Source organism: Ovis aries, chromosome 20, assembly GCF_016772045.2.
Source record: "Ovis aries strain OAR_USU_Benz2616 breed Rambouillet chromosome 20, ARS-UI_Ramb_v3.0, whole genome shotgun sequence".
Taxonomy (NCBI): domain Eukaryota; kingdom Metazoa; phylum Chordata; class Mammalia; order Artiodactyla; family Bovidae; genus Ovis; species Ovis aries.
In genome coordinates, this window is record NC_056073.1 from 17,758,585 (window position 1) to 17,782,708 (window position 24,124).

Consider the following 24,124-nt stretch of genomic DNA (forward strand, 5'->3'; position numbering starts at 1 on the left):
CGCCCCCTCTACGCCATGTCCCCCCCTGGCTCGGCCGCGGGAGAGAGCGGCGGCGGCGGCGGCGGCGGCGGTGGCGGCCCCGGGGTCCCGGAGGAGCCCACGGCGGCGGCGACTACGGACGAGGGCCCCGCCCGAGAGGAGGTGAGAGCCGGTGGCGCCCCTTCCCCGGGCGCGGTCGTCCCTTCCCCGGGCGTGGCGCCCCTTCCCCCGCCGGTTCCGCCGCAGCGCGCCCGGCGCCCCGCACCCCGAGCCGGCCGCCGCAGCCGCAGTCCCGCGCCGCTGCCCCCGCCCGGCGGCCGGAGCTGTCCGCGGTGTCGGGGAAGGGGCCGCGCCGGGGGCGGGGCTCGGGGGTCCCGGGCAGGGGGAGGGGCCTAGGGGCGGAGCCTCGTGGACCCCGGGTGAGTGGGGGTGGGGACGGTAGCCGGGTTCCTATCTCGCAGAGGGAGATACTCTCTAGAAGGCCAGGAAGGGTGACTTGGAGGGGCTGCGGGAGGCAGGGGAGTACCTGCCAGGTCCACGGAGGAAACGGTGGTGTTACCTGAGCTGGGGTCCTAAGAAGGTCAAATGTGTGCAGGAGCCGGCCCCCCTGAGGTCACTGGGACTGTTTGTGTGGGGGATGTGCCTCTCTCATCCAAGGTCCGTGTAGCACCCCCCTCCAGGGGACTCCCAGGAATCCTTCAAGGTGTTGGTACCAAGCATACCTACCCCTCGCTGGGGGCATACTAAACCTGGAGACAAAGCGATGAAGGAAAGTACCAGGGGCTCCCAATCTCCCAAGCACGCTCGTGCACACGCTGCACACTGCACTAGGGCAGAAGCACACAGGCAGGACCTGCAGGGAGGGCCCCTTTCCCACACACTCTCACTGGGACAGGCACACACTCAAGTGGGCATGCAAAGGGGCACATATGTACTCCCCAAGGGTGAGGCTCCCACAAAGGCACATGCACCCTAATCTTGTCTGCATGTGCTGAGTACTATTTCCTAACCCAGCCACCTATCTGTACTTCCAGATCCTTCCTTGGATTTCATACCAGTCCAGGGCCCACTGCCTGTTATTGTGCCTTTCCTCTCTCTATCTTCTCTCCCTTCCCCTGGGGAGCCTCCAGGTCCAGGCAGGGGAATGGAAAGAATAAGTCAGGATCTCAGCAGGAGGGTGTGTGGAGGGTTCCTAAAGCTAGACGGTGCGGGGAGCAGAGGGAAAGCCCAGGCCGCCACCAGACATCTGACTCAGTATACTTGTCCTTGAGTGGCTGTGGGTGCCAGCACCCAGAATGCAAAGAGAATGAGGCCCTGCTTTCAGGAGCACCCAGTCTAGTGGAGGAGCCAGACACATAAACAACTCACCAGGAGCACCGCAGGGCAGAACATGATTTAGTACTTTAACAAGCCTGGGTACTGAGAACTCTTTTCTCTTGACAAAGGGCTGGGACGCAAACATCTTCCTCCTTGCCTCCCACTCCCACCCCTGTCTCCCATCCCCTCTCCCCAGCCATATGCCTCTGCCCATCTGGATATTTCCTCCTGGACCACCTGCTGCTCAGGGACACAAACCCACTGTTTTCCATCTTAGAACAGGGGTAGGATGTTAGGGAGACTTGCTAGGGACCTGGGGTCCAGAGTGTGGGGAAGGAGACAGCGCTTGGGGTTTCCTGGGAGGTATGAGGGAGGTGGATGGGTCCGAGGAAGTGGCTCCTCCTAGGTTCTGGAAGAAGGGAGGGCCCCACCTGTGAAGTGGGAAGGGGACGTCAGTGGGCCCCTCCCTCCTTTCCTAGAATACCTGGAAGGGGTCCGGGCTGGGGACCTGCCTTCGCTGATGCCTGTCTGTCCTCCCTGTCTTCCCTACCCACACTTTCTCCTGTTTCACTGTCATCTTTTTATCTGTCTTTGGACTACTCCTCTGGGTGCCGTCCTATCCATCTGTGTCTTCTTTGCTACCTGGGCCTTCTCCCTCCACCCCTGGCTTTGATCCCTTTGCCTCTTGGGGTGTCTCTCTCTGCACTTCCCCAAACTGCACTCCGCTCCTTTTTCCTGTCCTTATATCTCACTCGGGTCACTTCTGTGTTTATCTCTGGTCCTGGCCTCCCATCTTGGCCTGACTCCTCTCCTCATCCCTGTCTGTCTCTGCCTGTCATCTCGGGTGCTGGCCTCTGGCCCTCCCTTCCCGCATTCATCTCTGTACTGGGTCCTTGCCACTCTGTCTCACTCCCCAATCATCTCGGCCCTTTGCCTGCCCATCTGAGCAGCAGCGCCCCATCCAGCCCTCTTTCACCAAGTCCCTCTGCCGTGAGTCCCACTGGAAGTGCCTGCTGCTCTCGCTGCTCATGTACGGCTGCCTGGGGGCGGTGGCCTGGTGCCATGTCACCACGGTGACCCGCCTCACCTTCAGCAGCGCCTACCAGGGCAACAGCCTCATGTACCACGACAGCCCCTGCTCCAACGGCTATGTCTACATCCCCCTGGCCTTCCTGCTCATGCTGTATGCCGTCTACCTGGTGGAGTGCTGGCATTGCCAAGCCCGCCACGAGCTGCAGCACCGGGTGGACGTGAGCAGCGTGCGAGAGCGCGTGGGCCGCATGCAGCAGGCCACGCCCTGTATCTGGTGGAAGGCCATCAGCTACCACTACGTCCGCCGCACGCGCCAAGTCACCCGATATCGCAATGGAGACGCCTACACCACCACCCAGGTGAGGAGCTGAAGGGGAGCACAGGCTGGTCCAGATGGTGGCGGGGGCGGGAGGGATGTTGCTGGGACCCTGCCCGACTGTCCCCAGGCGGAGCACAGCCAGCCCTGAGCTTTTGTGGGCACCGCCACAGGAGAGCAGTAACCACCACCATAATAATAACAGCAAACACTAGCAGACAGGTTCCGCTCTAAGTACTTTACCAATATCAAAGTCAAACAGCTCGTATATGGTGGAGCTGGGATTCGAAGCCCGGCAGTCTTGACTCCAGGGTCTGTGTCTCTGGAGGTGATAAGATCCTAACCTGGCTCCAACCGGGAGCTAAGCCAGGACAGGCTGAGGGTTCGATCAGGCGCCGAGAGCCGCCATGGGGAGGACGAGGGTGAGCGGATTGAAGCGACCCCCGCCGCCTTCCCCGGCGCCGCAGGTCTACCATGAGCGCGTGAACACGCACGTGGCCGAGGCTGAGTTCGACTACGCGCGCTGTGGCGTCCGCGACGTGTCCAAGGCGCTGGTGGGGCTGGAGGGCGCGCCGGCCACACGGCTGCGCTTCACCAAGTGCTTCAGTTTCGCCAGCGTGGAGGCCGAGAACGCGTACCTGTGCCAGCGCGCGCGCTTCTTCGCCGAGAACGAGGGCCTGGACGACTACATGGAGGCGCGCGAGGGCATGCACCTCAAGAACGTGGACTTCCGCGAGTTCATGGTGGCCTTCCCCGACCCGGCCAGGCCGCCCTGGTACGCCTGCTCGTCCGCCTTCTGGGCCGCGGCGCTGCTCACGCTGTCGTGGCCGCTGCGCGTGCTGGCCGAGTACCGCACAGCCTACGCGCACTACCACGTAGAGAAGCTCTTTGGCCTGGAGGGCCCGGGCTCGGCAGGCGGCAGCGCTGGCGGCGGCCTCAGTCCCAGCGACGAGCTGCTGCCGCCGCTCACGCACCGCCTGCCGCGGGTCAACACGGTGGACAGCACGGAGCTCGAGTGGCACATCCGCTCCAACCAGCAGCTGGTGCCCAGCTACTCGGAGGCGGTGCTCATGGACCTGGCGGGGCTGGGCGCGCGATGCCCTGGGGGCGCGGCCGGGGGCTACGCGCCCACCTGCCGCTACGGCGGGGTGGGTGGACCGGGAGCGGCGGGCCTGGCCCCATACCGGCGCAGCTGCGAGCACTGCCAGCGCGCGGTGAGTAGCTCGTCCATCTTCTCGCGCAGCGCCCTGAGCATCTGCGCCAGCCCGCGGGCCGCCCCCGGGCCCGGAGGAGTCGGGGCGGGCTGCGGAGGCAGCCGCTTCTCTCTCGGCCGCCTCTACGGCTCCCGGCGCAGCTGCCTGTGGCGCAGCCGGAGCGGGAGCGTCAACGAGGCGAGCTGCCCTACCGAGCAGACGCGACTGTCCAGCCAGGCCAGCATGGGGGACGACGAGGAGGACGACGACGAGGAGGAGGCCGGGCCGCCGCCGCCCTACCACGACGCCCTCTACTTTCCCGTGCTCATTGTGCACCGTCAGGAGGGGTGTCTGGGCCACAGCCACCGGCCGCTGCACCGCCACGGCTCCTGCGTAGAGACCTCACTGTGACCCCGGGTCCCGGGACAGGCCCGACGGTCTCCTTCCCTGCTCCTTGCCGGACGGCGCGTCCTGCGGGTGCAGCAGGGGGAGTCACGAATGTGGCCGAGGCCGTGCTGGGAACGGTGGGGGTGGGGAGGTGGGAGGCGAGGGGGCGTGGGCCAGACTCAGATGGGGCCGATCCGACACCACCCCCTACCTTCCTGTACAAAAAGAGACAGCTGGGGGGAGGGGAGACAATCCCACCCCGGCAGAGCCTTCTCTTCCAGGCCTGCCCGCCCCTGAGTTCCTAGCGGGTCACCTCCCTTTCCGACACACGCATTCGCACGTTGGAGATCCCCTGTCCCGCCTTTCAATGGATCCAATGACTGTTACGTGGTGACTGCGCCCTGGGACCCGTCTTGGGCTCCGTCTCCAGGGAGAGGCCCTCGCTGTGCAGCTGGGGAGGTTTGGAGGCCGGGGGGAAGGGCCGCCCGGCTTTCTTTCCTCGCTGCAACCTGATCCTGCCGGGGCCTCTCTCTACCAAGGGGGCAGTGGTTCGGAGAATAGCAGGGCTGGCTTCCAGCCAAGCTAATGAATTCAGTGGGTCTGAGGCCAGGCCCGGGTGTCAGCCGTGGTACTCCATCTCAAAGCCCTGGAGATGTTGCTCTCCTCTTCTTGGCCCTGGCCCTGACAAGATCCGAAGATCGGGGTTTCCTTTCCGCCACTCCCACCGCTGTTGTTTATCTCCTGGGGTCCCCAGGAGGTTGGGTCCTGGGGGTGCCGTACTCACCAGAGCTCTCCTTCCCCAGCCTGCTCCCTGGCTCTGAAGAGCTGTTGCCAGGGTGAGGAGGAAGGCAAACTGTGGAGGTCAGTGCACCTCAGTCGTTTAAACTTTAGCCTCCTTGCCTAGGTTCTGGGAGGGCACCTCCTTTGGGCGGCATTCCTTCAAGCTGACCAAGGCATACGACTCAGCGGGGAGACTAGGAGGCAGGCCTGGGTGACAACAGAGAACTCAGGAAGCAAGTGGGGGTCGAAGAGGAGAGGGTCACGAAAAGACCCTCAAAGGTGGGGGTGTCCGTGGGGGCCACCCCTTGGTTCCCCTGTGTTGGTGGGGAGGAGTGGATAGTGGTCGTCCGCCAGCTGAGCTTCTGAGGGGCTGAGGACCTTGTCTCGAGCCTAGCTGGAAGCTCCATTCCAGTGGCGGGGTCAGAGGCAGGAATTCTCTAAATCTTGCCCTATCCCTCTGTCCTCCCCTAGCCCGTGAGCTGAAGCCCTGCTGTGTGTCCCAGGGTCTTCAAAGGGGCATGCCATCACCACACCAGGGTGCTGGCCCCATGTGCTGTCCCCCATCACTCCTACCCTGATGTACTTCCGTGTGCATGTCTCTGTACAAAACCCCTGCCCGCCCAGCTCCCCTGGCTAACGTTTTCCCAGCTGACTTAGCCCCCAGGGAGTGAGCTCACATTTGCAGAGGGTAACCCTAGGCCTTGAGGCTCGCCCCTGATGCTTCTCACTTCATCTGAGCCATCAGAGCTGCTCTTCTCCCCTCCTCCTCCAGCCTGGCCAGGCCCGCACCGCCTGGGGTGTGGCCTCCACCTATGCAACATCTCCTCTGGCTCCCCTGCTCCCCTTCCCTGGGGAGTTGGGGGGAGGGCACAGATTGTGGGGACACCGTGGCCTGTGGCACATTGGGGTTGAGCTTAACTTTCAGGTGGAGATGGCTGAGTGGGAAGAAGAGGAGGCCGGAGAAGGGGAGGCTTGGGCAGGAGGGGACAGCTGCCCACTAGGTTTCCCTGGGCAGCAGTGCCCACCTAGCTGCCAGCACTGTGCTCTTCAGGGGCCTGGGGGTTGGAGCGCCCCTCTTTCCTTTGAATGGACGTCTGTGAGGTACAGGTGGTGAGCTGTGGCCTTGGTACCCAGTTCTTGGCCAGCTGGCACCCAGATGTCACACCCTTGTCTGGGGCACCTGGCCACCTCATGGCTCTGGGGAAGGGAAGAACTCAGCTCCCCGCCTCAGGCATATGCCTGAGACAGAGCCTGAGCTGGGAGGAGGAGAGAGGGGAGGGGCTGTGATTATTTTTGCCTGTATTGACCATTTCTGCCTAGGTCTTCTCACACTGACAGCCTCACACCTCCCACATATGCACAGACTTAGAGAGAAACCAAGTCTTTGGTCTATTTTCTTGGTAGCTTTATTGATTGCCAGGGAAAACGAATACCAGAAAAATTAATCTCTAAAATTAAACTTTACACTGAATGTTCTTGTTTCTCTAATTAGAACCTCTGCTAGCAGCTGTGGCTATGTACACTCACACACTCACACACACCCTCACACCTATAAGTTTGCACTCCGGAACTGTCAGAGGGTGTCAGGCACAGACAGACTCGAAGTTGCCCAGACAGGCACACACGTGCGGTCACTCCCAAGCCCCCTTTGGTGCTCTGCTCCGTGCCTGCTTGTTGGAAGGAGTCCCTGGAAAGCGCTCCTAGGCTGTGATTGCAGCCTGTGACCCACCCTTTGGAAACGGGGCTGGGGGTTCAGTCTGCGGAGCATGGGCCCTGGGGCTCAGCCTGAATCCATCAGGAGATCCTCTCATGGCCTCATGGGGAGATGTGATTCCTGTGGGTGTGGCCCCAGGGCGGGTGGTCATAGAGTGATGGGGACTCATGGAGGGTGCCTAGAAAGCTTCATGTGTCCTGGGACAAGGGCTTGTGGGGTGGGCTGGGCCTGGCTGGGGAGAAGACAGGTCTCTGTCAACTGGGTGCATCACACTGTGGCCTTTCTGTCGTGGATTTCCAAGCGCAAAGATTGTATGAACCAAACTGGCGGGTAATAAAGCTGCGGATGACTCACTGACTTGCCTCCCAGGGTCACACCTCTCTCACCATCTCCCAGTTCTGTGAGCAGCTCTTTGGGGAGGCCGAAGGGTCTGAGCCCCTCCCGTCACCTCTGTTTCCTCCTTCTCAGGTTGGGGGTGGGGTGGACTAGGGGTGGCATGACCTGCAGAACTGGAAGACTTAAGCAGAGCCAAGTAAGAGGGAGGTGGCATCTGCAGAGGTGAGGGTGGAAGAGCCAGGCAGAGCTCTGCTGAAGCCTGGGGTAGAGGAGAGAGTGTGTGTTTGAAGGTCAAAAGGTCAAGGATCTGTTTGGTAGAGAGAACAATGGTGGGGAGGAGGGTGGTTGGGGAGATGGGCGGCTCCTGGGGGCTAGGCTGGGCCTGACAGTCTCGAAGGGTCGGCTTTCCATATTCTTGGAAGAAGTCAGTCATTTCAGTGAGTCCGTTCATATCCTCTCCCTAGGCACCAGGGGTAAGTCCCACTTCCCACCTCTATCCCAGGCTCCTTCCTCTCCTCATAGACCCCTGCAGAACCTCAATCGCTCACCCCAAGGATAGTCTTGGTCTCCCCTCCCCCTCCCTCGGGACCAGGGTGACCCTCAAGAGCAGGCATGGCAGGGGCATGAAATGAGGGTTGGGGCTGGGGCAGTGACCCAGGTCTGGCCACTGCCCCAGCCCTGTTCCCATCTTATCCCACAGGGTTCTCAGGGCCCTTGGCAGTGACTGGGGACATGAGGTGGCTGGGATTCAGGGCCCGCTGGCGGGCTGCTTCACGGTTGGCACAGAGGGCCTGGCCGATGAGGTACTCGCTCTCCTGGGCGATGTCTGACAGGCGCAAATCAAACTCCAGCAGGGTCTTGTTGTCTGACATGCCTTCCAGGAGCTGCTTCCCACCATCCTGGGTCAGGAATACAAGGGAAAGGGTCACTTTCCACCAAAACTCAGGACCACACAAACAGGGGCGGATGCGTGCACACGTACACATACTGATATACAGACGTGACGGGAACAACAACTTCACAACACAATTCCTACTTTGTGTAGCGTTTTCTATCCTGTTCCACCTTATTCTCTGAGAAAAATGGTGCTTGAGATTCACTGCATTGACTTTTCAAGCCCAGTGGTTTGAAAAACGTGGTGCTGTGCAGGGACAATGACTCCCTCTTCTGGTTCAGCCACGAGCACGTGAGACAAATCTGGCTTGTGAGATATAAGGAAGAAGTTTGGAGGGAGTGGCATCTGGGAAGCTTTTTCTCGCAAAAGGGAAGAAAAGAGAGGAGTGGTCTCCTTTCTTTCTGCCTCTGAGCATAGCCCTGTGGAAAGTACAGCTGCCATCTTGGGCCCATGAGAGTGGGCCCACGGCCGTGGGGCTGGGTAGCCAGAGCAGAAGTGGCTCAGAAGCACTGAGCCAAGAAACTCAGCAACCTCAGAACCCCCTTCTCCGGGGCTTCTGATCATGGGACACAGTGAACATTCCTCTTGTTTAAGCCATTTCCCATTTAAGCTTTCTGTTACTTGTAGCCAGGAGCACTCTCTCTGGAGTCAGTGTCTGTGAGCCAGACTGTCCTCTGGGGAGGCTTGGTAGAGGGTGCAGGGCTCTAACTGGAGTGCATAGAGGGCCCTCTTCTCTAGGTCTCATAGTTCCAGCCCCTTCTGGGTTAGGTAGCCCTCTTCCAGTTAGAAAATTTCCTGTTGGGAGGAAGAATGCTGGTGTCCTATGGTTGTGACCCAATAGTATGTTGCAAAGTCAATTCAATGGGTCACTGAAACATGAAAACATCAGCATATATCACAAGCAGTGCAAGTTAAATTTTAATTATATCATATCGATGTATGTGTTCACTAGGTGCTCATGCAAATTGCTTTTCTTACTCTGAGACTTGGTCAAGATTTGAAAGACACTGTCTGTTGGGAAGGACCCAGGCTTTCAACCTGACTGGATGCTCTTGGGCAACTCACTAACCTCTCTGAGACTATTTTCCGTCTATAAAGTGGGGGCTATTTTACTAGATAAGTTGAGGGCTAAAGAAAAACTAACAGATACTGGGTGCCTAGCATAGAATAGAATCCCGAGTAGTAGCAACAACGAGTAAATACTGAGGACCTAGCTAGTATCTGCAATGGTTAACTGCTTTATAGTTATAACTTGTTTAATCCTCCCATTAACAATACTTAGAGGTAGATGCTATTTCTATTCACATTTTACAGATGGGGAAATGGCGGTCCCAAAGGTTAAGTAACTGTAACCAAGTGCTAAATGGCAGAGCTGGGGTGAGAACTGGGTAAAGCCTGTGGTCCTAGCAATTTCCCGGTAAGTACCATTGGCAGTCAGATTCCAAGCCCTCCGCCCAAAGCCCCAGGGCTTTCCCTTGGCGGTGAGTGCCCTAGAAGCCCTGGCTTACCAGCCCGATGTGGTTGCAGGACAGGTTGATGCTGGTGAGTGTGGTGTTGATGGTGAGCACTTGGGACAGGAGGGTCGCGGTGGGCTCAGACAGCTCGTTGCCCCCGAGGTGCAGTGTGGTGAGGCACTTGTTGGTATGCAGGGCGTGGGCGAGCGCCTGGCCGCCCTCATCCTCAATGCAGTTGAGGCGCAGGTTGAGGGAGATGAGGTTACTGTTGTGCCCCAGGGCGTGAGCCAGCGAATGGGCGCCGGGCGCACGCACCTGGTTGTTGGCGAGGTTGAGCACACGCAGGCGGCTGTGGCTCAGCAGCTTGGCGGCGGCGCGGGCGCCCCGGTCCCCAATGAGGTTGTGCGACAGGTCCAGCTCCTCCAGGGCTGGGTGGTCCAGGAGGCTGCGGATTAGGATGCGCGCCTTGTCATCATCCACCTTGCTTCGGGTCAGCCTGAAGATCTGTGGGCAGCAGGAAGAATGTGCCTGCCTACATACCTCCCCCAGGTAGAGGAGGGAGCCCCAGAAATGCCAGAGGTTCTGCTCTTTCAAGAACCTGGCTAGGGGCAAGTCTTCCTGGCTGTTCGGTGGCTGGGGTTCCGAGCTCCCAGTGCAGGGGGCTCAGATTAGATCCCTGGTATGAGAGGTGGAACCCACATGCTGCAATAAAGATAGAAGATCCCGCATGCTGCAGCTGTGTGTGTGCTCAGTCCCTTCAGTCGTGGCCAACTCTTTGCGACCCTATGACTTGTACTCCACCGGGCTTCTCGGTCCGCGGGATTCTCCAGGCAAGAATACTGCAGTGGGTTGCCATGCCCTCCTCCAGGGTATTCTCCCGACCCAGGGATCGAACCCACATCCCCTGTGTCTCCTGCACTGCAGGATTCCTTACTCCTTGAGTCATCAAGGAAGGCCATGCTGCATATAGGACCCACCCAAATAAATAAATAGTAAAAAGAGAGAGAAGAACTTGGCTGGGAAGGGGGAGAGAGGTGGAGCAGTAAGGGATAAAAGATCGACCACCTAGCTGGCTTTTGGGCAGGGCAGGTCTACCCAGTATGACAGTGGTGCAGAATTGGTGGCAACTGGTAGGGAAAAAACTACCCCTTATTGAGTAATGACTATGTGCTGGGCATGCTGCTACAACATTCCATAGCCATGATCTCTAACCCTTGGCATCCTAGTGAGATCGAACGAGTCCTCTGCATTTTACAGGAGAAAATGGAGGCTTTGAGTGGAAACCTCATTTGCCCAGAGTCACACGGTGATTAAGCCGTGGAGGCAGGTTTTGAGTCCAGGTCTGTTGGATGAGTCAGCCCTTCGCTGCACCCTCCTAGACTTTTGTGAGGTGATACCCCACTCTAGTTTTGATTTGCATTTCTCTAACAATTAGCTAAGTTGAGCATCTTTTCAAGTGCCTGTTGGCCATCTTTGGAGGAATGTGTCGGTCTTCTGGACATTTTTGGATTGGGTTGTTTTGTTGTTGTTATTGAGTTGTGTGAGCGGCTTGTATGTTATGGAAATTAAGCCCTTGTCTGTTGCATTGTTTGCAAATATGTTTCCCAGTCTGAAGGTTGTTTCTTTGTTTTATGGTTTCTTTTGCTGTGCAAAAGCGTATGCATTTGATTAGGATCCATTTGTTTTTGTTTTTATACATTGGTTTGAAACACAGGCAAGTTTCTTCTTAAGGAAACCCAAACCCCTCATCCATTACTGCTCTACCTTTCTCTCCTTTCACAGCCAAGTTCTTGAAAAAGCTGATTTGTCTCCTCACCTCTCACTCTTTCCACAAATGCCTCTGATCTGGACTCTGCTCCTGGCACTCCACTGACATAGCTTCCCCTCAGTGACCTCCAAGTTTGCTACATCTGGTCCTCAGCTCCATCCCACCTCACTGCTGCTCACCCCTCTTCTTGAAACGCCTCCCTCCCTGGACTCTATGATACAATGCCATGTCCTCCTTTTCCTCCTCCTCTGATTCTTGGCATGCTCTCCTTCTTCCAACCAGAATATTTGGGACATACTTAACCTAAAAAAAAAAAAATGTGTGTATCTGAAATTCAGATTTAACTGGACATCCCGTATTTTTATTGGTAAATCTGGCAACCCTATTTGAGTTGCAATTTCGCATTTATATGATTGCTGATTAGTGCCTTTTATCCCCAACCAGACTGTCAGTTGGAGGGCACATATGGTCTAATTGTGCTCACTGTGGAATCTTCAGCACCTAGGACAGGGCCTGGGGTGCAGTTGAGTGTTGGATTAATAGCTGGTGAATGGGCCCGGCAGAACCTTGTGCCTTTCCGCATTCCCAGAACCCACCTTGGTCCAGGGTCACCAAGGACACTTGGTCAACGGGCGAGAAGGAAATAGGAGCAAGAAGGCGGTGATGGAGGAGGAGGGGAAGGGGAGAGGGACTCAGAGAGATGCTGAGAATGGGAGGTAGGGGGAGGCTGGGGTAGGTGGTACCTTGAGGGTGTGGCAGGCCTTGACGGTGGCTGCCAGGGAGTGGCAGTCGCGGTAAGTGAAGAGGAAGAGGTTCCACTCGAAGTTCATGCCACAGTCCTTCACACCGTATACCAGGTCCAGCTCCTCCAGATGGCTCAGGCCAGCCACCAGGTTGTCCAGCTGGTAGTGGTCCATGGCCGGTTCCTCCATCTCCCCTTCGCTGCCAGAATCGGATTGATCCCCGCTTCGGGGCGGGGCCGGGAGCTGCACGGGGGGAAGGAACTGATCCACCCGGAGGACGCGCACGTAGTTCCTGCAGAGCGGCAGCAGGTTGAGGATCACCGCAGGGTCAGTGGTGTTCGGGATGAAGTGTTTCAGCAGGTTCGCCAGGTGCAGCTCAAAGAACATGCGCTTCCAGCTGCCGCCGTGATTGTCCACATGGCACACGGGCCACCGCTGCATGCAGCAGCGGCGCCAGTAGCTCTCATCATCGATCAGGTTGGCGGTCACAGCCAGTGGCAGGTCAGGAGACAGGTGGTTCAGGACCTTCTTCTGATGCTCTGGGAGCAGCTGCTTCAGAATGGGGTTGTCTTTGGGAGCAAAAATAGGCAAATAGGAGGCACAGTGTTGGGGACACTGCACTGTGGTACCCTGGGCTCAGCCTGTCTGTCTAGGGGCACCCAGGAAAGGGGAAGACCCTCTTCTGCCTTCAGGGAGCCCTTCTGTGAGAAGAGATAGGCTTCATTCCCAGGGAGGCTCGATCTGAGAAGGGACACACCATCCCTGACTCTGGGGTGGTCCTGGTTGAAGGTGGACATCTTAGCATCTGGTCTCAGGGAGCTCTCTGTCTGAGACAGAATCCCAGGTCCAGCCCTCAGTTTTTCCTTAATCTAGCAGAGGAGGTAACTCCTGACTTCAGAGGCTCCCAATGTGATTTGATTCATTCATTCAAAAACAAAAACTTTTTTTTTTATTGAGCACCTATTATGTATCACAGGCTTCCTAGTTGGTGCTAGTGATAAAGAACCTGCCTGGCAATGCAGGCAGTATAAAAGAGGCAGAGACGTGGGTTTGATTCCCAGGTCAGGAAGATTCCTTGGAGGAGGGCGTGGCAACCCACTCCAGCATTCTTGCCTGGAGAATCCCACAGACAGAGGAGCCTGGAGTGCTACAGTCCATAGGGTCACAAGGGGTCAGACACGACTGAAGTGACTGAGCATACACGTACACACTATGTACCACGTACTATCCTTGCATCCTAAGTGCTGAGGATACAAGCGTGAACTAAACAGAGGGAAGCGCTCTATCTTACTAGCGGAGGCAGACTGTGAACAAGTCAAATGAGTATATTGTAGGCCTGGTGGTGACAGGTGCCGTAGACAACATGATGGCCCTGTCCTTAGAGAGGCCCCTTCTGGTAGGAGAGGTTGGTGACTCATCTTTGAAAAGGATGAACATTAACAGAGAGTAACGTACAGGACAAACCAAGGATCTATGCATGCCCATCGAAGACTGCAAGAGAGTGGAGGATGGTCAAACAGGGAGGGCTTTCTAGCAGAGGAGGTAGATGTGGTTTGGGCCAGGCTTTGCTGGACAGAGTGGGAAAAGTAAGGAGAGCGCCTAGATGTAGAGGTCACAGGGCAGGATGGGGGAGGTGTCTGGTGGGGCCTGGGAGTGGGGATAGCTGGAGAAACTGACTTGGCCTCAGGGTAGGCGGAAGGGAGGAGGTGAATGGGGATGAGGACATTTTCCTAAAGGAAATCAGACCTGAATATTCATTGGAAGGACTGATGCTGAAGCTGAAGCTCCAATACTTTGGTCACCTGATGCAAAGAGCTGACTCATTAGAAAAGACCCTGATGCTGGCAAAGATTGAAGGCAGGAGAAGGGGAGGACAGAGGGCGAGATGGTTGGACGGCATCACCAACTCGATGGACATGAGTTTGAGCAAGCTCTGGGAGATGGTGAAGGACACGGAAACCTGGTGTGCTGCAGTCCACGGGTTTGCAAAGATTTGGACATGACTGAGGGACTGAGCAAGACAAGAGGACATTGTAGGAGAGGGCAGGGGCTGCCCCCAGACCCGGCCCTGAGGCCTGGCCTCCAGGCAGTCCCTCCCATCCTGCCTCACTCCTGGCCTTCTCTCTCCCAAGCGAGGAGGGGACAGACTCACTCTGGAAGTTCTTGACAATGTGCTGAATGCAGAGCTCTGTGAGGAGGGGCACGATGGCCAGCGACCACTCAGCATCCTCAGCAATGATCCTGCGCATCCGCCGGACCACAGACCCAGAGCCTGGGCCCGTGGACTTGGCCAGGGGTGGGATAATCGGGGTAGGCTTTGAGGGCTGTGGGGCTGTGCTCGAGGTTTGGCCCACAGTGGAAGACCGGTCCTGGGTGGAGGTTGAGGACCGGCTGGGGATCGACGGTGACTCTATTGTCTGGGTCTCCTGCATGCTGGGGGCTGGCAACACAGGGACAGCTGGCCCCTTCTTGATGGCCTCGTGACAGGGAGCTTCTCAGACAGGCAGATCCTGGGCGCTGGTGGGAACCTGGAGAAAGAGGAGGAGGGAGAGTTGTTATTTTGGGAGGTTTCAGTGGGCATTTACCAACAGACATAGCACAGGGTGGTTCTGAAGGGGCAGTCTCTGGACTAGAGCAGGTCCAGGTGCAAACCCCACCAGCTGGGTGGCCTTGGGCTGGTTATTGAAGCTTTTTGAGTTTCAGATGCTTCCCCTGTGAAATGAGGATAGCAGTTACCAATAAGATGATTGGGAAGAGTGACTAAAATAATGCATCCAAAGAGGCATAGCTTTCTGCGACACACGAAGCTGTAGCAAGCAGCAGAACCACATTTCAGACAATAATAGCTACGCAGTAATTACAAGCAATTGCTGTATGCTGTCCCTTTTTTAGTTTTTTATGTATATCAGCTCATTTGATTCTCACAGAAGCCTTTTTGAGATAGGCGCTGATGGACTAATTTTTTTTCTGATGTGAAACTGAAGCTCAGAGAGGTTAACTGAGTTGCCTAAAGTTACACAGCTTATATATAACAAAGGTGGATTAAAACTCAGGCTATTGGGACTTCCTTGGTGGTCCCGTGGTTAAGAATCTGGCTGCCAATGCAAGGGATATGGGTTCTATCCTTGGTTGGGGAAGATCCCACATTCCACAGGGCAGCTAAGCCCGTGTGCCCACTTTCCACAGCTAGAGAAAGCCCCAAAGACCCCATACAGAAACAAAGACCCCATACAACCAAAAATTGGTACATAAATAACAACAACAACAACAACTGAGTCTATCAAGTTCAGCCAAAAGGCTGAAGTATGATAAACATTTAGTTCAAAACAGCTCCCTGCCACTAAGCATTTTACAGAAAAACAACTGCCTAACCAGGAGGAGGGGATGAAGAACAGTACTGGCCAATTGAAGTACAGAAATAGAAATAGAATGGCTGCCAAAATGCAAGCCACATAGGCTATTTAAAAATTTCTCCTATAGACACTAAGAAAGGAAAGAGAAAACAAGTGAAATTAATTTTGTGTTTAACCCAGTATGTCCAAAATATTTAAACATGTACTCAATATAAAAATTATTACATATATAATTATTAGGTATATGTATTTAAACCTTCAAAATCTGATGGCTAATGACTACTGTTTTGGGCAGTGCAGGCCAGAAGGGAAGGCTAGGGAAACCAGGCCCATACCCTGCCCAGGGCATCAGCACCTTCTCCTCTTCTCTCAGTGGGCTTTAGCTTGCCGCTCCCTCAATCTCCCCATCCCAGTCTTCCTATTTCTCCCAGGCTCCAGGCATTCCAGACAGCAGCAGCGGGAAAGTGTGGGAGGCTACAAGGCAGCTAAATCTGGGGCTGAAGACAGAGGATATATCCGGGTGTGCCGTCACCCTGTTTGTCCATTCCTGCGCCCGTGCTGCAGTGTCCCCTCCCCAGGACCTCGGGAAGAATAGGGTCTGCTCAGCCCAGCACGGAGCTCCCTGACTCCAAGCACTGGGTAGTGGCTGGTGGGCAGGAAGGAACACTGTGAACCAGCAAAGGTGTCCTTGGCAGATGGAGGGGACCAGATGGTGCTCCCCAGTCCTCCAGGCATCTCAAGGAGGAAGAGCCTGGCTGTGTGAACGTGTGTGTGTGTGTGTGTGAGAGAGAGAGAGAGAGAGAGAGAGGAAGGGATGGGGAGAGAGAGAGAGAAAGGCAGGAGGGGGCAGTGTAAGAAAGATATCTATGTATTTTGGTGACACACTTATGCAAATCAAATGCAAATTGACAAGCAGATTGGGTCCATGCATTGTGGGACAAGCAGCTGGCGCTTTTTGACTCATGGTCCCTCCGAGGGTGTGGCTGGGAGGGGATGCTGCTTGGAAGCCCCGGATGACTTTGCATTTCTGGCTCTGCCAGGCACTTGCTGTGTGACCTTGGCCAAGTTACTCGGTCTGAGTGCCAGTTTCCTTATCCATCAAAGGGCACAGTAATATCTTCCTCTGCAGGCTTTGCGGAGATTCCCCTGAGATAATACTTGAATCATATTCATAATATTTGACAAGAGTGGGACTTCCCTGGTGTTCCAGTGGTTAAGAATCTGCCTTGCAACGCAGAGGACATGGGTTCGATCCCTGGTCGGGGAACTAAGATCCCATGTGCTCTGGAGCAACTAAGCCTGTGAAACCACAAAAAAACAGAGTCTGTGTGCCGCAACGCAAGATCCTGCAGGAGGCAACGAAGGTACCGTGTTCTGGATAAATAAATAAACATTTTTAAAAGTATTTGGCAGGAGTACTGGAGTGGGTGTGTGGACGCAGGGCATTCTGAGGGACAGCGGTTTGGGCTGGGGAGGTAGAGCCTTAGAGACTTGCTTCTGAGTACTAACCTGAGATGGTGTCTTTGAGTGAGGTGCTTCCCTTCATCCAGGGGACACGTGAGGGCAAGGTGGTGGTGGTGTTCAGGTGTGGACAGGACGGGGTGGGGGTGGAGGGCTGGCAGTCTGGGCCAGACGAGGAGGGTAGGGACAACACACCAGCCCTGCTCCAGCCAGCTCCGCGTCTGGAGGCCTGGGGCTCCCTCCACAGTTCTGGTCTAACACACTCTGGGATTCCCCTTAGTCCCAGATGCAACCCTGGACAGCCTTGGGGCCATGCCTGTGGGAGCAGAACCTAGTGTGGCTCTCCAGGCCTTTCTCACAGAACTGCCTGGCTTCACCATCCTGCTCAGTGGTCCCTTCTTCTTCTTCCCGGGAAGCCACATGTTGGGAGACCCCAACATGTGGCTTTTTGACGCATGGTCCCTCCGAGGGTGTGGCTGGGAGGGTACCTAGCAGGGTACTCCCTGGAACAGGGTCGCCCTGTTCTCACCGTCTAATGCCTCACTGTCTTAGGACCTGGCTCTGCAGGTCTGGTCCTAACTGCCTGGCCGCTGTTTGGAGCCCGAAGCCTTCTCTGGTAGGACGCTGCACGACCTGCCTGGGGCTTGGTCCAGGGCCCTGAGCCATCGCCTCAGAAGGAGGGGACAGGGTGGCCCTGCACGTGCTCCACGTGCTTGGCTGGTGTAAACAAGAGCCCCTACTGTCCCGCAACATTCACAGAGACCTCCATACCCTGAGGTCTGATGTCATTTTAAAGGCAAATGTTGATAATGGTAACCTCATAATAAGGTCAGATTGGTAGTTTTCACTTATCATGTCTTGATTTTTAAAAAAAACTCAACATCACAGAAATATTTTTGGCAAGCAAATTGTTACCAGACAGAGGATTCTTCTAAGAAGGCTTTTAGTTCCAATTTTTTTTTTATATATATACCTAAAAGAATCAATCAAATATAAAACGGAGTATGTTTCGAAGGATAATGAGCATGATGAACTCTTTTCCTGCCAGTTACTAATGTTACAAAGATGGCATCAAGTCACATGCCCAAACCTGTTCTCCTCAACCACTGCTGGGCTGCCGCTCTCTCAACTCTTCCCCCAGCCTCTCGGACATTCTCCAGAGGCTTCCAACACAGGCTCCTCTGACTCTGCCCACCCCTCAGGGTTGAGCCTTGCCTGCCCTGTTTCTCCTCTTGCTGGGCTGCAGCTCCCCCGTCCCCTCTGAGCTCGACTCATGGCCACTGGCCACCTCGAGGCGCCTGTAGACTCAGGCTGCCCCCCAAGAGCACTCAGTGCCTCCATCAAGGCTCTCCTCCTCCTGGCTGCTTGTCTTGGCCAGAGGCACCAGGAGCCACCCAGGTGTGTGAACCCGGAAGCTGGCGACTCAGCTTTCTCCTTCAGTACCCCCCCTACCTGGTCACTGCAGTTTCCCCTCAGTCCTGACTCCCTCCCCCGTGGTCCCTCCTCTCCCTTCCTGCTGTGGCCTCAGCTCAGGGCCTCATTGTCCATTGTCCTTGTAGCTGCAGCTGCCCTGCGCCTGGGTGTGTCATCCAGCACCCAGCCTTCTCACAGCTGTCCTGGCAGGCCTCTGGGTAAGCCCCTGGCTCCTCAACTCAGTGCAGAAGGCCCTCCATAGCTGGATGCTGTGTTTGAAATAAACCCCTCTCTGCATTGAATATGGCAGGCTAATCTGTGCCACCTAGCCTTTCCTCAAGCCACTCTTTTTGCCTGGAAGGCCTTTCCTGCAGTCTCTGCCTGGGGAAGCAGACCAGCGCTGGTGTCCTGAGCCTGAACTCAAGCACCGTTCCCCCCTGGAGCCTTCGGCTTTCCTTGTCTCCCCTTTTCGCTTTGTCAGATCCCTAGTACCTGTGTCGCTTCAGAGGACTAACAACCCTCTCCTCACGCCCACACTGGACTGTGGGCTCCTCCAGGTGTGGGGACTATTTCTATTTTTTTTTGGACTGCGCCGTGTGGCATGTGGGGTCTTAGTTCCCCAGGTAGGGATGGACCCCAGGCCCCCTGCGGTGGGAGCGTGGAGTCTTAGCCACTGGACCGCCAGGGAAGTTCTCTTTCTTACTAGTTTTTTTCTCTCTAATCCTTAACCTGGTGTCAGGTCTGCCAGGGAGACAGCTGGCCTCCTGGGCTGCCCCACCTCCCTCTGATCACAGATTCTGGCCAATAGGAGTGCCCTATATTGGTTCAGGGGTGCACCTGATATCAGCCAATCAGAGTCCTCCCTGGGATTTGTCCAAGTGGAGGTAGACAGAAGGACACATGTCCTTGAAGGATACAGATCCCCTGCTGCTGGAAGCTGTTTCCCGTCACAGGGAAAAGGCTGGTCTGCGGCAGCAGGAGGAAGTGCCGCCTGGCCGAGACCAGCAGAAGAGGGAGGGGGACAGAGGGCACCGGGCACCTCCTGTCCCCAGCCCTCATCGCTGAAGGCCCTCTGATCGCCTCCTTCAGTTCTGAGACTGACTTGATGGCCTTCTAGCAAGTCTCTCTTGCTGAAGCAAAAAATTGGGTTTCTGCCCCTTTGTGACCAAAAGGTCCGCACTATGTGGGTAAGCTTACTGTTTTGTGAATGAAATTATGGGAGCAACCCCAAATCCGTAGATGAACTAGTTCAACAGGATGGCCAGAAGCTGCCTGGCTGTTCCTAATGTCTACCTCTGGTGGCCTGTTCCTCTCCTGACCACCTGAGCCTCCAAACCCACCTCCCATCTCTTTGCTGACAGCGTCATCAACGTACAACGGCTCAGCACTTAAAAGTTACAAGCTTATGGGACTTTCCTGTTGAGCCAGTGGTTAGGAATGTGTCCTGCCATGCGGGGGACATGGGTTCGACCCCTGGTCAGGGGACTAGGATCCCACATGCTGTGGAGCAGCTAAGCCCATGAGCTGGATGCAGCCAGACAAATAAATATTAAAAAAAAAAAAAAGTTACAAGCGCCTTTCAGAACGTTTCTCTTGTTAGAGTCTTATTCTACACTGGAGTCAGGGTGGGCTTCTCAACCCCATTTTATGGATGAAGAAGCTGAAGACCAGACCGGGAAATAACTGGCCCCTGGATATATAGGAGGGCTGGGGCCGGATCAGGAGCTTGGCTGCCCTAACCACAGTGCCCTGCTCTCCCAGCCACTTTTCCACCTTCCACTAGAAAAGAAAAAAGCCTGTTCTTGTTCCCAGGGAAGCAGGCATCCTGTCTTCACTGCAGAGAGGATGTGTCAGGAGGGTGTCCCCAGGCTGGAAGAGTGACTAGGTCCGTGGCACCCCCACGATGGGAATTTCAGGCCCCTGACAAAAGACATGCCTGTTATAGTAAAATGCATTTCCGCCCTAACGAAATGAAATCTTAACAGTCCGTACATGTGTGTACACATCCCTATGTGAACCCTGCACTGCTATTTACTTATTTTGTGATTGCACAGCATGGCTTACGGGATCTTAGCTTCCTGACTGAGGGAACCAAGGGGCTGAAGCCAGCCCACAGCTGTGAAAGGGTTGAGTTCTAACCAGTGGACTGCCAGGGAATTCCCAAGTGAGTGCCTCCTGTGCCATCATCAGGTATGCCCCTCAAAGGGCACACCCTGCCCTCAGATGGGGCAAGTGGCGGCAACCAGTGACCCTTCATCTCCTGACACCGGTAGGTCATGGACCTATGGGGCCTCGCATGCTATGTCGCCAACATCAACCCAGCCACAACCCCTGAGGAAAGGTGACTCCTCCTCCCCCTCGCCCAGTCCCAGCTGTGTCCTCAGGACCAGCATCCAGGTCCTAAAATAACATTCAGTTCTTAACTCACAGGGTTAAGTGTTAGGGTCTGCTCTCTGCATGCTCAAACACAGGCAATAGAGAGGGATGAGATGTCCTAGTTTGGGCAGAGTTGTCCTCATTTTTGATGGTGGACAAGTGTTCTGTGAACCACCTCCTTGTCTATACATAGCTCTGAGTTATTGTATTCTAGGCCAAGTGGCTAAGTGGTAAAGAACCTACATGCCAATGGAGAAGACACAGGTTAGATCCCTGGGTCAGGAAGATCCCCTGGAGAAGGGCATGGCAACCCACTCCAGTATTCTTGCCTGGAGAATTCCAGGGACAGAGGAGCCTGGTGGGCTACAGTGCATGGGGTCGCAAGGAGCTGGACGTGACTGAGCATGCACACACGCAGCAGCAGGGCAGGCCCTCAGTAGTGTGTGCACAGGAGGAGGCGGCATAACAGCTAGCTCAGGATTCAGGAGTTACGCCGCCTGAGGTCCAATCTCCACTCTGTCCCCAGCATCTGGGAGAACCTGGCAAATCATGCAACCCCATTAAGCCTCCATCTCTTTATTGTAATATGGGATAGTAACTGGGGTTCCTACTTCATAAGATTATCCAGAGGATTAAAGGAGCTAATGTGTATGCATGCTTGCATGCTAAGTCGCTTCAGTCGTGCCTGACTCTTTGCAATCCCATGCACTGTAGCCTGCCAAGCTCTTCGGTCCTTGGAATTCTCCAGGCAAGAATACTGGAGTGGGTTGCCATTTCCTCTTCCAGGGATCTTCCCAACCCAAGGACTGAACCTGCATCTCTTGTGTCTTCTGCACTGGCTGCTGCTGCTGCTGCTAAATCACTTCAGTCGTGTCCGACTCTGTGTGACCCCAGAGATGGCAGCCCACCAGGCTCCCCCGTCCCTGGGATTCTCCAGGCAAGAACACTGGAGTGGGTTGCCATTTCCTCTTCCAGGGATCTTCCCAACCCAGGGACTGAACCTGCATCTCTTGTGTCTTCTGCGCTGGCAGTCAGGTTCTTTACCGTTCCTGCCACCTGGGAAGCCCTAAAGTGAAAGTGTCAGTCGCTCAGTCATGACTGATTCTTGGTGAGCCCATGGGTGATAGCTCACCAGGCTCCTCTGTCCATGGAATTCCCCTGGCAAGAATACTGGAGTGGGTTGCCATGCCCTTCTCCAGTGGATATTCCCGACCTAAGGACTGAGCCTATGTCTCCTGCATCTCCTGCATTGCAGGCAGCTTCTTTGCTGTCTGAGCCACCAGGAAACATGTGTGAGACATTCTGTATAGTGTTGGGCCCAGAGCCAACACTCAAGGTAAGTGTTAGATATCATGACAAAGATGTTAGATGCTGTACCTATATAAGCCTATGAAATCTTCAGACTTATTATTGACAAATATTGTTATTATGACACCATTATCCTCATTTCACAAACAGGAAAACAGAGGCTTAGAGAACTTAAGTAACTAGCTAAGCATCACATAGTAAATGGAGAAGCTGAGCTCTGAACCAATGTCTGTCCAAAGCTGTCCCTCACTTCCCTGCACAAAAGCAGAGACAAATCACGGGATGTTGGGATTGCTTCCTAAATTGCCCAGACTCGGTTGTCATAGCACTTTTCCAGTGGGCCTCACACTCTCTCCAGTCGGAGCCTGGGGTCACCCTCATTGGTGCTGACCTGAAAAGCCCAGGCTCCCTCACTCCCTGTCCCTTCCAGTCACAGGGCCCTTCTGCAGAACTGATGATCACTTCAGCTTTTGAGGCCCCACGAGGATCCAAGAGATACCGCAGAGCTGTGCTTTCCTGCCCCGTGGCCCACTTTGGGCCCTCCATGTTCCTTCCAGACCTAGGGTTCAGTGCTCGAGTCTCCCGCACCTTCCCTCCTCTCAGAAACGTCTCAGACCTCCTCCATCTTTCTCAAGTGCCTAGTTAAATCCAAACACTTTGGGCAGAGGCTCCACCTGCCTGCCTAAATGGGAAAGTTGAAGATGCTAGAGGAGGAGGATCCTCTCTCCTTTCTGCTCACCACACCCCTGGTCCTCACCTCTCTTTCTCTGAACTGAGAAGCAGAAGTGCCAGGCCTTCCTTAGGTTCTCTGAGGACCTCTGTGGCCTTGGACATCCCTTCTTGGGGGCTGGGCTTTGACGTCCCATATCCCCCAGCTTCTCTGGTGGTGCTTCCTGCCTTCTCAGTCAGCTGTTCCTCAGGGCCCTGGCTTTGGTCTACATTTCCCCAATCCCTATCTTGCCTACTGTGTCAGACTCCACCTCAGGCCAAGTCATTCCCATTTGGGAATTCAGAGTTTGCGGAATCACAAAAGAGGGGCAAAAAAGTTTCCCTGATAGAGTTCTGGCCTAGCACCCCTGGTCTTTTGCTGGTGAGACAGTCTGCACACTTATCACACCCCTGGGCCAGGCTTTCCTCCCAACTGCGCACTTAGGTCTGTGGTCTTAAAAAAGAACTCCACCCTCATCCCTACCTTTGATTCAGACACCCCACCAGGGAACCTCAGCTCCAAATGCTAGCAAGTCCCTCCCCCAACCCGCCTGGGGTGAAGGGGCCCTCCTTCTTGGTGACCAGGGATAACCAGCTTTGTCATGGGAGGGAGGGAGGTGTAGAAGTGTCTAGACCTGCGGGAAGGACTGCAGCCCCAGGAGCTGGGAATAGAGCTCTGTCTTTCCAGGAAGGCTGGGGCCCCGGAACTAGGGACTGCTCTCACTCATGACCGACTCTCATTCCACTTTCCCCTTCTCCATCTCCGGTGACCCTCCCCTGACTCGCAGAGCCAGTTTGCAGTGGCCGTAGGGAGGAAGGAGGCATGGTCAACTTCATATGGGGGTGGGGGCTTCCCATAGGTACAGGCCGGCCCTTCCTTCTCACGGGAGCCAAGGTCACCTGCAGACTTCGGCCAGGTGGGCTGACTCTGTGGGGTGCTCCCATGCCCTGTGGGGAGAGTGGGGGCAGAGAGCTCAGCCCGCTAGGGGAGACCGGGGCCGGGTGTTCTCTCTCCAGAGGTTACCTCACCGCTCCCGAGACCTGGCCTCTCACCTTCCCGCAGGTCCCCACGAACGCAGGTTGTTAGGGACGCCGTGCGTCGCTAGGGGGCGGGCCCTCAAGGGCGGGTGCGCATGCGTTCTCCCGCAAGCTGGTTGACTGCTATGCGCTGTGCGAAGGCAGGGCTGCCGGACTTCGATGGTTGTAGCAGCACGCCTTGGCCCAGGATCGATGCAAATACGTGTCCCCCTCTAAGGCACTATGTGGAGCCCAGAGCGGACAGTGAGAACTCTGGCATCCGGACATGCTTTGTGCGTCGAGTGGACATATTTAGGAGCAGTGGGTTTCTGCAGGGAAAGGCAGGGAGCTGCGGATGCGGCAGGGCTCCTGGTCTACTACGGGGCTCTTCCTTCTCCGGCCTTTTGTGTGGAAATGGAGATGGGGATGACGAGTGGGAAGACGGTCCAGGAAAAGCACCAGTGGCCATTCCCTTCCGGAAGAGGATGATGGAAGGGCACGTGCAGTTCTTGGAACTCCCCTGAGGCCCTCAGCTGACCACTGGCTGCAGCATACCTTTGGAGCCACCCTCGGC

General features: G+C 55.7%; 2 protein-coding genes across 4 annotated transcripts; one reads left to right on the forward strand and one right to left on the reverse strand.

The window, feature by feature from the left end:
• TMEM151B (transmembrane protein 151B) lies at positions 1 to 7,075 on the forward strand. The gene is made up of 3 exons (XM_027958606.3): positions 1 to 141; positions 2,247 to 2,687; positions 3,112 to 7,075. The coding sequence occupies exons 1-3, from the start codon at positions 16 to 18 to the stop codon at positions 4,246 to 4,248; spliced, it is 1,704 nt and encodes a 567-aa protein (XP_027814407.1). The 5' UTR covers positions 1 to 15; the 3' UTR covers positions 4,249 to 7,075.
• On the reverse strand, positions 6,105 to 23,618 carry TCTE1 (t-complex-associated-testis-expressed 1). Of its 3 annotated transcripts, none has more exons than XM_060403657.1 (5): positions 23,587 to 23,618; positions 14,067 to 14,442; positions 11,915 to 12,483; positions 9,719 to 9,907; positions 6,105 to 7,953 (listed from the first exon to the last, which is right to left on the reverse strand). In XM_060403657.1, the coding sequence occupies exons 2-5, from the start codon at positions 14,344 to 14,346 to the stop codon at positions 7,744 to 7,746; spliced, it is 1,248 nt and encodes a 415-aa protein (XP_060259640.1). In that variant the 5' UTR covers positions 14,347 to 14,442; positions 23,587 to 23,618; the 3' UTR covers positions 6,105 to 7,743. The 3 variants fall into 3 exon arrangements, with proteins under 3 accessions (XP_060259640.1, XP_004018906.1, XP_027814408.1); XM_004018857.6 differs by having other exon boundaries at positions 9,458 to 9,907; XM_027958607.3 differs by having other exon boundaries at positions 9,458 to 9,907; positions 16,777 to 23,618.
• Positions 23,619 to 24,124: the final 506 nt, after the last annotated feature.

Bases quoted from the DNA above. Each gene is read 5' to 3' on its own strand.
- TMEM151B (XM_027958606.3), top strand. From the start codon at position 16: ATGTCCCCCCCTGGCTCGGCCGCGGGAGAGAGCGGCGGCGGCGGCGGC. The intron at 142-2,246 runs GTGAGAGCCGGT...CCATCTGAGCAG, and splicing joins AGGGCCCCGCCCGAGAGGAG to CAGCGCCCCATCCAGCCCTC. The intron at 2,688-3,111 runs GTGAGGAGCTGA...CCGGCGCCGCAG, and splicing joins ACGCCTACACCACCACCCAG to GTCTACCATGAGCGCGTGAA.
- TCTE1 (XM_004018857.6), bottom strand. From the start codon at position 14,346: ATGCAGGAGACCCAGACAATAGAGTCACCGTCGATCCCCAGCCGGTCC. The intron at 12,484-14,066 runs GTGAGTCTGTCC...TTGCTCCCAAAG, and splicing joins CATTGTCAAGAACTTCCAGA to ACAACCCCATTCTGAAGCAG. The intron at 7,954-9,457 runs GTAAGCCAGGGC...TTCCTGACCCAG, and splicing joins CCTGCAACCACATCGGGCTG to GATGGTGGGAAGCAGCTCCT.